We start from the raw sequence: 17762 nt of genomic DNA, 5'->3' as shown, positions 1-17762 counted from the left end.
ACACTGGCCGTACACCACTGGTGATCGTCGAGGGGACACTGAATAGTGCACGGTACATCCAAACCGTCATCGAACCCATCGTTCTACCATTCCTAGACCGGCAAGGGAACTTGCTATTCCAACAGGACAATGCACGTCCGCATGTATCCCGTGCCACCCAACGTGCTCTAGAAGGTGTAAGTCAACTACCCTGGCCAGCAAGATCTCCGGATCTGTCCCCCATTGAGCATGTTTGGGACTGGATGAAGCGTCGTCTCACGTGGTCTGCACGTCCAGCACGAACGCTGGTCCAACTGAGGCGCCAGGTGGAAATGGCATGGCAAGCCGTTCCACAGGACTACATCCAGCATCTCTACGATCGTCTCCATGGGAGAATAGCAGCCTGCATTGCTGCGAAAGGTGGATATACACTGTACTAGTGCCGACATTGTGCATGCTCTGTTGCCTGTGTCTATGTGCCTGTGGTTCTGTCAGTGTGATCATGTGATGTATCTGACCCCAGGAATGTGTCAATAAAGTTTCCCCTTCCTGGGACAATGAATTCACGGTGTTCTTATTTCAATTTCCAGGAGTGTAGATGGCTGAAGGCCTGGCACAGTACTTGCGACAAAAGAAAAATGACAATCATAAACAACAGAACAGTGGTGCTCAGAAGTGTTCCATGGGTCGGCCTGGGGTGGAAACTCTAACAACAGTTTAGGTGAGACGGGCAGCCAAGCGTAACACTAAATAATCGGGTGGCAGCACGACGTAGGGACGCTGACGAACCAACCAACAACCTAAACAATTCCCTTCCATCCGACCAATGGCTAGATAACCGAAAATATCAGCGAGGACGAAGATCCCAGCAGCACAACGTCTTGACAATTGGCGTCTAAACACAGTCGAGGTACAATAACCACTCAAAGACAAAAATGAAAAACATCAAAGCTGTCGAACTACACGCAGTGCCGGACAGCATCAACACGGCGGAGACTTCCTCGCTGTTCTGTCGCAACCGACCAACTGGCTACTCCAGTACGCAGACAGCATAGATCTGCTCAGTGGAAATCACAGGAGCTACACACAGTTCCATGTAACCACTTGCACCAAGAACTCCGACACTCCCAAAATCAATCACCGTGGAACAACAAGGAGAAATGACAAGTCACACACACACACACACACACACACACACACACACACACACACACACACACAGAGTTTCCATAAGCGGTCGGCGACCAACAACACGTCGTCCGATGAAACGATCGACCGAACGACCAGCCAGCGGTCGTTCCTGCTCCAATCTCCTTCCGTCGGACAGTTCATGCGTGTGGCCAGCGGTCGGCAAGTACTGGCTGTCCACGCCTCACTGGTGCTCCGTCCCCGACTGAACTCCCGACAGACGACGGCCCGGAAATATTAAAGGTCGCTCCAGAGACAGTACGACAGTGCACTTATCGATACACCCTGCTGCTGCCACTCACGGGCAAGCAAACCAGCAACTTAGTGACGCCAGTAATTCGAATTAAAAGAAAAACGAGATGACAGAACCACAAAAACAAGATGACAAACAGTAAACGGCATAACCGCTAGCAGCGCACTGCTCATAGCCCAAGAAGGTTTCACGGGAAGCTACGTCATGCGCTACTTAATGTAATCCAAAACGCCGAGCATAAGAACGAGATTCTTCCGTGGCTCATACTTCAGATTCTAATGGTGATAACAAGGTACGGTCGAGGTTTGGATAGTCTCTGGACTACGGACGATTTGATGCCCAACAGAAGGATAGTCTTGGTGTCATTATCCTACGGTACAGGGTCAAACTATGAATATAACACACTTTCTTCTGCTTAGGCATTTGTTTTGCATTTGACGTGGTCCACGGTGCACCTTAAAAGCTTATGGAGGCACCATTACTTCCTGTGCGGTTTCTCAGAAAACTCTGAACAAAAGTCTTTACACCATTTTTTCGTACCAAAGCCGAGCCACGGATTCCAAAAGACTATGCGAAACATAAGGCTGAAATTATTACGATATATTCCTAAGATCCCGATCCCGACTTTGAAAATTTTCTTGTTATCTTTAGCTGTTTCCAAGATCAGAGGTTTAAAGATGTCCCACTTCTACACGTAAAATATGCTTTCAAAATCTGATATGCGGAGAAAACTAAATAATGAATAATCTCAGAAAATTATTCAAATTTTAACGGAACATTCTGTAGGCATTTATGTAGAAGTGCCATCTTTCCGTTTTCCAAAGTCTTTATTCATTATTGAGAAACACCCTAAAAAGTTATTTTTGGATACCAAAATTGATCCGCAGATTCCAAGACGGTTATGCATATCAAATAGGTATAATTTCCATGATATAGTCTAAGATTCCTTTCTCGAATAGCCTTGGAAAATTTTCCTGTTATCTTTATCCGTTTCCTAGTTACAGGTGTTCGAAGTTATTCTACGTGTGCACGTAAAATACCCACGTGGAATCCGATGTGAGGCAAAGACGTAACTTAACAATTCACGTAACACGAAGGGATATACTTTATAAATTATAGAGCGCAGCAATCATTCACCCTCTTTTTGTAAGTTTTATTTTGGATATCCAGATTTCGGCTAGTGCCTAGCCATTATCAAAGCACTATTTTCTACTCTCGATACATGTCAGTTCCCTTGTTGTTCTGGCGTCAGTCACACTTCTTTGCCAAATAAAACCTAAAAAAAACGGACGCCTTACTGCCGCGCTCGATGATTTATAAAGAATATCACAGTCGCTGAGTGCACCAACTTTCCTAATGGATGGTAACCTGATGATAAAGAGATACGCTGTGAAGTACGCCCGTCGTCATCAAAAGGGTTCTGGGAACTCCATGTTGTAGGACTCAAGGGCGTGGAGCATTCTTGTGCATGTAAAATCCGGTCTGAGGCTAAAATTAGTTTAACGTTATATCAATTTCATATAAGTACATTATTAACATTCTACTGACTCATACAGTTCTTTTCATATGAGTGACATGATCTGCCGTGGTAGGGAAAAGAAGGGGACCAGCGGAAAAATGCTGCTATCTGGACACAGAAAAGGCAAATATGGTCCTGTTTAAAAGACTCTGACTGGAAAGAGGGGTTACCAGCTGCCTCACCATTTTAAAAATATTTCGCGTAAGTTTTCGTATGCGAACATATTCGCCCTTTTTTATGCAGGTAAAGGATAAAGTGTCAGTGGGAAAGAGGCAGAAAAGTAATAAATAATGGAAGTTAGTGGTTGTGGTATAGAAAGAATGAAACAGGCAATGGCAGTGTGAAAGAAAGGGAGGAACATAGTTGCAGTGCCACTGGCAGAACAATGATAGAAGAGTGAAGGAGACAGTGCCAGTTGGAAAGGAATAAAGAGACGGGGAAAATGGAAGTGGATGACGGCCATCTATAATAACAGGCAAAGGCTGTGACAGTGACAACGAGGAAGAGGGAGACAATTACAGTGAGAAGAGACAGCAGCAGTGGGAAGTAATGAGTGAGCTAGTAGCAGAGCGAGAGAGCAAGAGGAAGACAGTGACAGAGAGAGGAGGCAATAGTAGTAGGACAGAACGAAGGAGACTGTGGTTGTGACAGAAGACAGTGAGGAGACAGTGACAGAGAGACACAGAGAGATGATGACAATGATTTTGAATAAATGAGAGAGTGACAATGAGCTAGTGCGAATGGATGGGTATGAGCGACTAACAACGATGGACTAGTGGGTGTGAGCGACTTACAGTTAGGGGAGCTTGTGGCAGTGAGAAGTGAGCTGCATGTTAAAAAGAGCGGGAATATGTTCGCATGGCAAAATTTTTGGGAAAATTTTTAAAGGTGCCGAGGAAGACAGAACGGCAGTTGATGTCTCAGTGAGAGGCTTTTAAACAGGATCGTATTCTCATTCTTTGTGCTTCTACAGGAGCATTTTTCCGCTGGTTTATATTAATAATCAGGTGTATAATGTTGGAGACTCCTTGAAGCTACTTGATATTGTCTGTAGGAAGGCTGAAACGCCAGAAAACTATAGTGAAATACAGGAAGACGTGCAGAAGGTGAAGAATTCCTGCAGGGCTGGCAGATGACCGTGAAAATGAATATTGGGTATAAATAAAAGAAGAAATACTCTACTGTTCTACTAGGGCTACTTTTCTTCAATCTTTGACCGGTCGTGAAATTGATTTTTATTTAATTTATTTATTTGGCAACGTTCAGATACATCTTCCAGTTAATTTTCCACATAGTCGCCGCTCCGGCATAGACATTTGTCGCTGCCTTGTACCAACCTTCCAATACCTTAGTCATAGAAGGCAGCCAGCCGCACAGTGATTTCCACCAATTCCTGGTCTACGGCTCGTTGTGTGTGCCAAAATACTGTCTTCATAGCCAGCGAATATTTGAAAATGAAAGGATGTCAAGTCCGGGCTGTATTTTGGATGATCACTTCCCATCGAAAACGCTGCAGGAACGTCTTCATTACCGTAGTATGCGACCGAGAACTGTCATGAAGGAAACAGATGACAGTTCGTGATGTGGGCTGCATAAAATCAGGCGAAAACTCTCAGCAGGACGTCACACTTGGTGGGAGACCCTATACTGCAGGCATCTTTACGTGCTCACTATGCTCTCAGCATTGAAAAGTACGACGTGACGCAATAGACGGAATTACTAGAAACACAGCACAACACATGTGTGCAAAGATTCACAGGATATTCACTGTAGTTTTAACTTCGCGATCGATCGCAGGTTAAAAAAAATAAGCATCATATTACACTATTGGCGGCATGTCAGTAACCACCATAAAATGGATCACATTAAATTCACTGTAGGAAAAGGAGATGTCACGTTGGGATTCATTGGAAGAATCTGAAGGGAGTGTAATTCATCCATGAAAGAAGGGGCTAAAGAACACTCTTTCTGTCCGTTTCTGTGTACTGTTCATCGGTCTGTGACCGTTAAAGTAGGAGTAATAGAACGCACAGAGAAAATGCAACGAAGAGCGAGGCGTTTCGTCACAGTAGCGTTTACTCGACGGGAGATCGTTACGGAGATACAATGGAAGATGCTGTGTAAAATTGTGGGAGTTACTGTTGACATTTCGTAGCGTATGTTTGAAGACGAGTCGGTTAACATGTTACTTCATCTCACATTTGTCTCACAAAATGATCACGATAAGAAAATCGGAGAAGTTAGGTGTCACACGGAGCATTACCGACAATCATTCCTCCGACGCGCCATCTGTGAATGGAACAGCATATGGAGGGAGGGGTGGCAGAAGATATTGATACAGGAAGTACCCTCCTCCGTCACACACCGTAAGAAGGCTTGAGGAGTGTAGATGTAAATGAAATGCTGATTACTCAAAAAAAAAAAAATATACAGAAAATCAACTGAACATAAGTGAGTCACTATCCAACATTTTACATCAATGATTTCAGGTAGGCAGCCCTTGGCACTGACCGTGAGTATCCTCCTAGGCAGGTTTGCGGGGTCCTCTTCCTCTTGCAGCTCTGCGCGGTACACAGGCTGCTGGAAGACTGGTGGCATGTCGTTGACATCCACCACCGTCACCAACAGCTCTGCCCGGGACGACGCCACCGGGGACTTCCCTGTCACCACTGCCGCAAGCCGCAGCTCATACTGTCAGCAAACACACATAGGAACGTACTGAATGATGGTCTTTGTAGATAACATGCCATGATACACACATATTGGCTTTTGAGTATGTTAGTTATCCGTTCATTCTTCTACTGGTTATTTTGCAATTATTTTAGATATTTCGGCTTAACACTCTGCTAGCCATTAAAATTTCAGTACCAGAAAGGACAGTAAGTAACGAAATATTATAACCGCATAGGTTTCTGCAGCCAAAGTCAGTTGACATGAAAGTTTACTGAGTATGATACTGCCTCATACAGTAAAAAGTATGGTGGAGAAACCAACTTTTTGGCCACAGCCAAGATTATTTGAAAGACGCAGACCTCTATCAAGGACTCAATAATTGGCGCTGGTAGAACTGAGGGACTCATTCCTATCCTAGAATTTATGGAGTGCCAAAACTATATAAACAAAATTATTAATTAAGGCCTATTGTGAATTGGATCAACTCTCCTACAAACAATTTGGCAAAGTATCTACTATACAATTTAAGACCTCTGTTTGGTAAAACGGTCTCTTATGTGAAGAAATCGATACACTTTATAGAATACATAATGGGAGGAACAATTTTATCCATGGACATCATCGTCAGCTTTGACATAAAGTCGCTATTCACAAATGTGCCAGTGGACGAAACTGTTCACGTCCTACAAGAGCATGTCAGGCCAGACATTCGAAACCTCGTTAAGATATGTCTTCTACATACTTCAAATGGCAAGTAGTAATGCGGTCTCTCCTATATAATAGCAGCCATCGTCTTCACTGAGTACTTTGGAGCAACGGCACTTCCTTCTGTTCCTTTACGCCCACAACACTGCTTCAGATATTTGGATGATACGTTCCCTATATGGCCTAATGGCGCAATGAACCTACACATATTTCTCGAATATTTTAATAAAATGCACGGGTAGGTACAGTTCACGCTTGAAATGAATGACGCGCTTTCATTCGTAGACGTGGTTGCATATAGGGCAGAGGAGGGCGCACTAGCTCACAGTGTATATCAGAAGCCTACGCATATGGACAGGTACAAGTATATGCACGCCCAATCCAACCACCACCAGAAGAGAAGAACTCAGTTATCCACTCTTTGGCTGTACGCAGCGTCTGTAACGCTCAAAACAGAACAAATGAGTTCAAATGGCTGCATACAACGCTCTTTGCCAATAGTTACAATCATAAATCGATCTGCACAGCTATGGCAACGAACAAAAGAAAACAAGAATGGCAAGAAATCGACAAACTGCAAGTAGCAATGCGCTTATCTTACGTGAAATATGTCGCTGACCAGAGTGGTAAACACTTTCGCCAGGATGGTGTCCGGGCTGTGTTCTACAGCAGCTGCAAGACAGAGGATGTGCCAGCCTCCACCAAACAAGAGATAGATGCTTCACACACTGGAGGTGTGTACAGCGTGTAACTAAGTGTGGAGGAGTATATGTCAATGAGACCGGCAGGCCAACAGCAACATCCATACGGGAACACGAGCGGTACACTCGCCTAGGACAACGCAGCAAATCTGCAGTGGCCGAACAGGAGCAAGAAAATAAAATTTAACCAAACCAGCAAACTTGCCAAGCAGCCAGTTTTGGTAAACTGCAAGATCAGAGGAGTCCTCGAACCATCAAAACATCCTAACAACATGAACGCAGAAGAAGGACCCAGTCTGATCTCGTCCCGACTGCCAGCTCTCAGAGTCCCACAGGCCGCAACAACAACACAAGACGCGAGCGCTACTGGCGAGAAGCTCCTGTGCGCGGCCTGCATCCAGCAGGAGAAGAACAGACGTACGTATCTCATTTTCCGATGCAATAGATGACATTGTCACACGCTTCACTGTAGTAACCTATTACAAGAAAGTTCCCACTCCTTCCATCTTATGAGGCAAATCGTAACAACGATCTTTTAGACATTTTGACGCAATGTGATGCTCACAAGGAATCCCTTAAGTGAAAGGTCGCAAAATGCCAAATATGTTTATGGCATTCGTCGCCCCACATAGTCTGTCATGCAACCACAATATTATCAAATTATTGTCGGGTTTCCAGTCGGATCAAACTGTCTACTGAGCACAATATTTCAGCGGTCCACCTGGCCGCCATCATCAGGTGAGAAAAGCTACGCTGCTCTCGCCGATAACTGATTCCACTCGCAAATGACTGCATTGCCTTTTAGAGGGACACAGGATGCTATACAATGAGACGCAAGTAGCTGCAAATGCTTCTCGGTATTGGGACTGTGTTTTAAAAGAATCTGTTGAAATCAGACTAGCAGATAATATCTTTAGTCGTGATAATGGATATCCACTAATTAAAACGTGGAATCCTGTTTTATCAGACATGAAGGAACGACGGCATCTGAATCGGCCGGCTATGAATAATCATTTGTACCGATATATCGTTTTCAACAGCATTCACCACCGGAGGCACTGCAACTCTTTTGGCGCCAGGGGGCAGCAGGAATGATTGAGCGCGAGCGCACTGTATCTAGCGCGTGCGCTGTTGTACTTCCGATGCATATAAAGGTGCAGTCATTTGCGTGTGGAATCAGTTATCGGCGAGAGCACCGTAGCTTTTCTCACCTGATGATGGCTGACAGATGGACCGCTGAAATATTGTGCTCAGATGACAGTTTTATCCGGCTGGAAACTCGACGAAAATTTTATATACTAATACGCCGGGAAAGTCTACATAGTCACAACCACAATATTGGTTGCTAATGGCAAAAGGGGCGGGACGGGAGGTATCCAATGATGAGCTCAGCATAAAGCTGTGGAGCTTATTTGAGCTGCTTGTTCGACGAGTGACTCACAACAGTGCTGCAGTGCTTGTGATATTGGTACAAAGCAGAGCAATGACAACGATAAACAAAGAAAACAATTGCCGAAGTTGACATTTCGTCAGATAGGAACCCATGGAATTTCTCAAAGTGAGAAGAGAAGTGAGGGATGAAATATTAGCGTTTTTGCAAGACGAGTCAGTGGAATGTTTGGTGTAGAATACGCTAGACTGTGCTGACAGTGTGCTTGAGGAGTACAGTGATGACGATACCTGCTTAACAAGTGAAGGTGATATTGAAACAGATGTCGCGGCATGTAATTCACCACCTCTGTCTGACAGGAAGCCACAAATCTCGTCTCCTGTGAAACGTAGTAAAGTTCATTCGTTGGCGAAGGAGCACGTACTAAACATAATTGCGTACATAGAAGATCATCCACAGCATCGTAGGAAAAGAAAGCAATAAAGAACAGATTTCGAATAAGTTCACAGCAATATGACCGTGTAGTGCACAAGAAAAACCACGGATATTCAAGGGGGGACAGGGTGCACTTCTTACAGAAGCTGGTGTTTGCGCGTTTCAAGGATGCTCGATACAATTTACAGGATGCACATGATAGTGACCTACTACGTAATGAACATCAAACTAATGATTTCAACGGATGACTTCCAACTGTACTACAGAATTGGCAGACGTAAGATAATGAAATCTGAAACAAAAGCGTCATTTTGACCACGCACAGAAAACTAAGGAATCGGCTTGAAAACTTGTGGATGTGATAAACAAACATCCCATCGTTCAGTAAGGATTTTTTTCAAGTCCAACCACTCGGGATTTGAAGAGGAAATGCATGTCAAAAGGGACCCTGGAAATTAAAGGTAACAAGAGAGTTGTCAGGATCAACTAACAAAAAAATGGTTCAAATGGCTCTGAGCACTATGGGACTTAACTACTGAGGTCATCAGTCCCCTAGAACTTAGAACTGCTTAAACCTAACTAACCTAAGGACATCACACACGTCCATGCCCAAGGCAGGATTCGAACCTGCGACTGTAGCGGTCACGCGGTTCCAAACTGAAGCGCTTAGAACCGCACGGCAATCAACTAACATCAGTACCTTAACGCATTCTTATACAATTACGCCGACTTTTAATCTGTATGGTAAATTGACTGGAAAGTTATCTATAGTGCTGTGAGAAGTTGGAGGTACTCTGTCCCCTACTGTTCTTTCTCGTGTGCGTAATCTTAACGGGTCAGTAGGGAATATTTACACTATGTGATCAAAAGTAACCAGACACCACCAAAAACATACGTTTTTCATATTAGGTGCCTTTTGCTGCCAGCTACTGCCAGGTATTCCATACCAGCGACCTCAGTAGTCATTAGACATCGTGAGAGAGCAGAATGGGGCGTTCCGCGGAACTCACAGACTTCGGAGCCGGCCGGAGTGGCCGTGCGGTTCTAGGCGCTACAGTCTGGAACCAAGCGACCGCTCCGGTCGCAGGTTCGAATCCTGCCTCGGGTATGGATGTGTGTGATGTCCTTAGGTTAGTTAGGTTTAATTAGTTCTGAGTTCTAGGCGACTGATGACCTCAGAAGTTAAGTCGCATAGTGCTCAGAGCCATTTGAACAGACTTCGAACGAGGTCAGGTGATTGGGTGTCACTTGTGTCATACGTTTGTACTTGACATTTCAATATGCTACACATCCCTAGGTCCCGTGTTTCCGACATGGTAGTGAAGTGGAAACGTGAAGGGACACGTACAGTACGAATGCGTACAAGCCGACCTCGACTGTTGACTGACAGAGACCGCCGACAGTTGAAGAGGGTAGTAATGTGTAATAGGCAGACTATCCAGACCATGACACAGGAATTCCAAATGACTTCATAATCCCTTACAAGTACTGTGACAGTTAGGAGGGAGGTGATAAAACTTGGATTTCATTGTCGAGCGGCTGTTCATAAGTCACACATCATGCCTGTAAATGCTAAACGACGCCTCGCTTGGTATAAGGAGCGTAAACATTGGACGATTGAACAGTGGAAGAACGTTAATGACGAACGGAATCCAGGATTCAAGGCATCAATTTCCTCCAGCACTACTTCAGACATTAGTCGAGTCCATGCCATACCTTGTTGCGGCACTTCTGTGTGCTCGCGGGGGCTCGACACAATATTAGGCAGGTGTACCAATTTCTTTGGCTCTTCAGTGCATTTGTCTAGCACACTACTGTAGTTACCCTTTTAGAGATGTCCATTCCTCTCCGAATGTTCATTTCTCTTCAGCTGAAACGTCTACCGTGGGATTCGGCATAGCAGTGAGTACAGCCTCAGAAAACTTCAGATGCACATCATCATTCCTCAATTCTTCAGTATATCACTTCTTTACTATCGTTCGTCTTGACGATTCTGTCAAACTTATCTCTCAAACTTATCGTTAGTAAATAGTGATGTAAATCGTTCCAAATTCTGGGTAACCAATACCAGTAATTGATTTCGTAATCTGTGTTTGACTATGATGCAATCCAGCTGGTATCTTTCCATGACTTCTGGCATTTTCCAAGTATATCACCTCGTCTTGTCTTCTTGAACAGTTTACTATCTGAAATATTTGCAGAACGGAAGAATTCTTTATCCTCTCCCATTCCTACTACCAAGAACGTATCTCTTCTTTTCTTTGTTTTACTATTTCCCATTATTACAAGTTTTTCATCCATCTTTACGTACCGAGTTATCCGCTCAATACTCTCACCGTGGTCTAGGGGTAGCGTCTTTGATTCGTAATCAAAACGTCTTCGGTCCCGGGTTAGATCCCCGCCACTGCCTAAATTTTGATTAATAATCAGCATTGGCGGCCGAAGACTTCCGGCATAAGAAGTCAGCCTCATTCTGCCAACGGCCTTGTCAAAGAGGGCGGAGGAGCGGATTCATGTTCAGGGCACTCTCTTGTCCTAGGGGTGGGAAATTGCCCCTAAAGGCGGAAGAATCAGCAATGATCAACGACATGAGGATGCCGAAGGCAATGGAAACCACTGCATTAAAGACACGTAACGTGTATCCACAGGACATGTGGCCTGTAATTGAAGAAGTGTCATGATGATCTCTCCATTGGCAAAAGATTCCGGAATAGTCCCCCATTCGGATCTCCGGGAGGGGACTGCCAAGGGGGAGGTTACCATGAGAAAAAGATTGAATAATCTACGAAAGGATAACGTTCTACGAGTCGGGGCGTGGAATGTCAGAAGCTTGAACGTGGTAGGGAAACTAGAAAATCTGAAAAGGGAAATGCAAAGGCTCAATCTAGATATAGTAGGGGTCAGTGAAGTGAAGTGGAAGGAAGACAAGGATTTCTGGTCAGATGAGTATCGGGTAATATCAACAGCAGCAGAAAATGGTATGACAGGTGTAGGATTCGTTATGAATAGGAAGGTAGGGCAGAGGGTGTGTTACTGTGAACAGTTCAGTGACCGGGTTGTTCTAATCAGAATCGACAGCAGACCAACATCGACAACGATAGTTCAGGTATACATGCCGACGTCGCAAGCTGAAGATGAACAGACAGAGAAAGTGTATGAGGATATTGAAAGGGTAATGCAGTATGTAAAGGGGGACGAAAATCTAATAGTCATGGGCGACTGGAATGCAGTTGTAGGGGAAGGAGTAGAAGAAAAGGTTACTGGAGAATATGGGCTTGGGACAAGGAATGAAAGAGGAGAAAGACTGAGTTCTGTAACAAGTTTCAGCTAGTAATAGCGAATACCCTGTTCAAGAATCACAAGAGGAGGAGGTATACTTGGAAAAGGCCGGGAGATACGGGAAGATTTCAATTAGATTACATCATGGTCAGACAGAGATTCCGAAATCAGATACTGGATTGTAAGGCGTACCCAGGAGCAGATATAGACTCAGATCACAATATAGTAGTGATGAAGAGTAGGCTGAAGTTCAAGACATTAGTCAGGAAGAATCAATATGCAAAGAAGTGGGATACGGAAGTACTAAGGAATGACGAGATACGTTTGAAGTTCTCTAACGCTATAGATACAGCATTAAGGAACAGCGCAGTAGGCAGTACAGTTTAAGAGGAATGGACATCTCTAAAAAGGGCCATCACAGATGTTGGGAAGGAAAACATAGGCACAAAGAAGGTAGCTGCGAATAAACCATGGGTAGCAGAAGAAATACTTCAGTTGATTAATGAAAGGAGGAAGTACAAACATGTTCCGGGAAAATCAGGAATACAGAAATACAACTCGCTGAGGAATGAAATAAATAGGAAGTGCAGGGAAGCTAAGACGAAATGGCTGCAGGAAAAATGTGAAGACATCGAAAAAGATATGATTGTCGGAAGGACAGACTCAGCATACAGGAAAGTCAAAACAACCTTTGGTGACATTAAAAGCAACGGTGGTAACATTAAGAGTGCAACGGGAATTCCACTGTTAAATGCAGAGGAGAGAGCAGATAGGTGGGAAGAATACATTGAAAGCCTCTATGAGGGTGAAGATTTGTCTGATGTGATAGAAGAAGAAACAGGAGTCGATTTAGAAGAGATAGGGGATCCAGTATTAGAATCGGAATTTAAAAGAGCTTTGGAGGACTTACGGTCAAATAAAGCAGAAGGGATTGATAACATTCCATCAGAATTTCTAAAATCATTGGGGAAAGTGGCAACAAAACGACTATTCACGTTGGTGTGTAGAATATATGAGTCTGGCGATATACCATCTGACTTTCGGAAAAGCATCATCCACACAATTCCGAAGACGGCAAGAGCTGACAAGTGCGAGAATTATCGCACAATCAGCTTAACAGCTCATGCATCGAAGCTGCTTACAAGAATACTATACAGAAGAATGGAAAAGAAAATTGAGAATGCGCTAGGTGACGATCAGTTTGGCTTTAGGAAAAGTAAAGGGACGAAGAGGCAATTCTGACGTTACGGCTAATAATGGAAGCAAGGCTTAAGAAAAATCAAGACACTTTCATAGGATTTGTCGACCTGGAAAAAGCGTTCGACAATATAAAATGGTGCAAGCTGTTCGAGATTCTGAAAAAAGTAGGGGCAAGCTATAGGGAGAGACGGGTCATATACAATATGTACAACAACCAAGAGGGAATAATAAGAGTGGACGATCAAGAACGAAGTGCTCGTATTAAGAAGGGTGTAAGACAAGGCTGCAGCCTTTCGCCCCTACTCTTCAACCTGTACATCGAGGAAGCAATGATGGAAACAAAAGAAAGGTTCAGGAGTGGAATTAAAATACAAGGTGAAAGGATATCAATGATACGATTCGCTGATGACATTGCTATCCCGAGTGAAAGTGAAGAAGAATTAAATGATCTGCTGAACGGAATGAACAGTCTAATGAGTACACAGTATGGTTTGAGAGTAAATCGGAGAAAGACGAAGGTAATGAGAAGTAGTAGAAATGAGAACAGCGAGAAACTTAAGATCAGGATTGATGGTCAAGGAGTCAATGAAGTTAAGGAATTCTGCTACCTAGGCAGTAAAATAACCAATGACGGACGGAGCAAGGAGGACATCAAAAGCAGACTTGCTATGGCAAAAAAGGCATTTCTGGCCAAGAGAAGTCTACTAATATCAAATACCGGCCTTAATTTGAGGAAGAAATTTCTGAGGATGTACGTCTGGAGTACAGCAGTAGTGAAACATGGACTGTGGGAAAACCGGAACATAAGAGAATCGAAGCATTTGAGATGTGGTGCTATAGACGAATGTTGAAAAATTAGATGGACTGATAAGGTCAGGAATGAGGTGGTTCTACGCAGAATCGGAGAGGAAAGGAATATGTGGAAAACACTGATAAGGAGAAGGGACAAGATGATAGGACATCTGCTAAGACATGAGGGAATGACTTCCATGGTACTAGAGGGAGCTGTAGAGGGCAAAAACTGTAGAGGAAGACAGAGATTGGAATACGTCAAGCAAATAATTGAGGACGTAGGTTGCAAGTGCTACTCTGAGATGAAGAGGTTAGCACAGGAGCACAGGAAAGGAATTCGTGGCGGGCCGCATCAAACCAGTCAGTAGACTGATGACCAAAAAAAAAAAAAAACTCTCATAAACTCTCGTATTTGACCGTGTAGTGGACATGTATATCGGAAGTATTGTTGTTGGTGATCGGCTACTGTCGATTTTAATGCGAAAAGTTCTATGTCTGAACTGTTCATAGTACCTAACTCTTTGCTCCACCTTCCTATGGTTAACGTAACCCATTTTTGTTATGTCATTTTCTACTGCAGTATATATTACTTTAAATTCATGGAATCATAAATCTTTTATTTAATTTCCCTTCACAGACCATCACTATATCTAGATTGAGCTTTTGCATTTTCCTTTTCTGATTTTCTTGTTTCCGTGCTACATATGGGCTTCTCACAATCCGCGCTGTAGCTTGTTGAAATATTACCTTTTCGTTAGTTTCTCCATCTCTTTCCTACGGTCACCTCCTCTTCGCTATCCCCTCGCAGGCATCTGAATGGGTGACTAAACCGACATCTTCTGCTAATGTAGGGATCATTCCCAATAAGCAATTACATGAACTATTTTGAAGAGCACGTAAATAAGTATTAACAATGAATTATTAAGACAACTATAAATAATGCCACAAACAATGAGTTTATCTCTGAAATAATCACAAGTTGTTCATCCCAGTCAGAAGTTCATTAAATATGATGGATACGAAACCGATATCCAGTTAAGATGAAGAAATAAATAAAATCTTAAGCAGCTAATGAGCCGAAATATTATCAGTTGTCAATCAGCTACGGCAATCAGTGATAAAAGTTCAAAATTAAACTGCTTGCACACACTATAGCGAGTCCAACTGTAAATCCAACACATGCACCCGAAATCTTGACTGCACACCAAACTAAATCGTGTTATAACACTAGCAGTAATGCTAAATGATTATTCCAATTTTCGAAATAATCTTTAACTATTGAAGTCCCGAGGACGAAATGTTCTCAGTTCAGTGCTGCTCCTCAGACACCATTTTCCCCACAGTGCGAAAAAATATTCCGAGTCCAAATTAACGAGAAATAGTTCTGTTCTCGCGGAACAGACGTGGCGTCGTATGTAGCCTGCAAGTACTTGGTCCCGGTGGCTGTCTGCGCCTCGCCTTCCAAGTTGCAGCTTCTTGTTTCATTCATATTCGTTAATGACAGTTCATGTCCTCTAACAGTATAAGTGACTTTTTCTTTAGTCGGCCGATCTTTTACAATGAAGGCTTCTTTAGAAGCATTCTCGAGTTAGTCTTTTGTAACTTTAACAGTTCTAAAATTATGACAAAATTACAATTACAAAAAAATAATAAGAAAAGACCTCATTAAATAACGAATTTCATAAACTTAATTTCTACAGCAAGTGGTATACATGAATATGTAGCAATTTTTACTTCGCTTTCCATTGATGTATTCATATTTATTGTACAATCAATTGTTAGCAGCTAATTGCTAATCAGTGCATTGGTAACAGGAAAAGCGCCCTATTGCTCATTAAGATAAAACACGTGTACAAAATAAACATGTCACACAGTATATTGTATCAATTGTCATCGCGCGAGTGGTTATATTTGCCGTTCAGTGTTTAAGCTGCTTTTAATTGACTAATTAAGTAATCAGGATTGATTTTAAGCTCCAATTATAATTTACGTACAGGTATCGATTTCCTGGTGGCACCAGTTTGTAGCCTTGCTTTACTTTTATAAATGGCACTTCACAAAATCATGTAATACATATACATCAAAAGCTGTAGAAGAAATACTGTTTCGTATTACTTAAAAATATCGAATGCCAATAGCATTTTAAATGTACGTATATAGTACAATATTTCGATATCTGTTGTTATACTCATCAGCTTTAAAATGATGTTCGCACTTTTTCTTCATCATAATTGATGTAAAATTTTTCCTTGTGTAATGTGCAAGTTGCAATCTTACCTTACGCTACTATGTCCGTCAAAGCCATGAGGTCATAGTAGCCGTCGATCTCCCGAAAATACTGACTGCAGAGTCGCTAGCGGCTGATCTGGCGAGGATTCATTGCTCGGTATGTGCACAGGGTAAACATTAAAAAGTTATTCCTACTGAACCTACTGATGTGGTGTTATCAATACTTAACTTGCTGCATCGGCCTCAACTGATGTGGCGATGGTTTTGCTCTCAGGCTGCTGTAGAGAAAAAATTCTCGCATCAGGACTGGCGTCTGGTGATGTGAGGGTGAACTGTCCTCAGGGTGCTGCGAAAAATTATTCTCTCACCAGTCCGGCTAACGTGTTGTCACCGCGGGCGCGACCTTAGACGGTCCCTCGTATTCATCGACAAATAATGGCAAAGAGGGCAAAACTTCGTTCAGCTGCTCAGGAACCTTAGTTCCTTGCTCTTCGCGCAGCTGAGACGTTTTAACCGGGCCGCCGTTGTCCACGGTCCTATTCATTTCACGACCGAACAGATCGAGCTACGTTTCACCAGATGTTTGTCTATTGAATACCTGTTGAGTTCTACAGAGGAAACTTTAGATGTCCAAAACGCACACAACACGCGAGCACAAAAGATGTGGTAGGACGTATTCAATACAGACGCATTGGCATGTCAGTCTGTCCGATGACTCTTCTTGAAAACTCGCATATGAAGAACCTTTTTCCAATGTTTTGGGGCCTTCGTTTTTCCATCGATATAGGCTTAGCGGGTGCTAAAAAAAAAGAATAGGGGAGGAAGGGAGGAGCACGGGAATTCCAGCTAGAGAGAGAATCCAGCAACACTTGTCCTGATGCAAAGTTGCAAGTTCCTAGATGTGCCGAGACATTTTTTCCATCTTTAACTTTTAGGGTCGTCCATCCTCGTTATACGCACGGAGACCATATGTGACGTTTGCCAGTTTTTCCACGGAAAGGAAGCATATTCCTCACCTCAGTGTGCCACTGAATGAGGTACACATACTCACTCGCCTAAAGCAATCTGAATTCACCAAGCGTTTGCTCTGACATCTCTAAGTTGTTGCGTAATATTCTCCACCAAAAATATGCATTAGCATTTAGTACAGTTTTCTGTTGTATTCTACAAGACATGTATTTTGGCACAAAATGTAACTTATTCTACGATTAAGATGAAGAAGTCTAACTTTGGTGAAAAGAACAAACAAGTTATGATACCACTTAATAAACCACAGGCTGTTATAGAAGGCGGAACGTAGAAACTGTGTGACTTCGGTAGGATGTCAGTTCCGCACAGAATGCTTTACTACTGACAGGGCTTACAGCTATACACATGACAGGGTGTTTCAGGGACTTTCTGACAAGGCACATTTTGTGT

At 43.1% G+C, this 17762-nt stretch overlaps 1 protein-coding gene across 1 annotated transcript in view; it reads right to left on the bottom strand.

The window, feature by feature from the left end:
- LOC126092817 (neural-cadherin-like) overlaps window positions 1–17762 on the bottom strand; it is a 310348-nt gene that overhangs the window by 246484 nt on the left and 46102 nt on the right. Inside the window, 1 exon segment of the mRNA XM_049908545.1 lies at window positions 5408–5630. Within this exon segment, the coding sequence (XP_049764502.1) occupies window positions 5408–5630 (223 nt within the window).

This window comes from Schistocerca cancellata, chromosome 7, assembly GCF_023864275.1.
Source record: "Schistocerca cancellata isolate TAMUIC-IGC-003103 chromosome 7, iqSchCanc2.1, whole genome shotgun sequence".
Classification (NCBI taxonomy): Eukaryota; Metazoa; Arthropoda; class Insecta; order Orthoptera; family Acrididae; genus Schistocerca; species Schistocerca cancellata.
The sequence above is the reverse complement of the archived record's forward strand: the minus strand, read 5'-3'. Positions and strand labels throughout refer to the sequence as shown.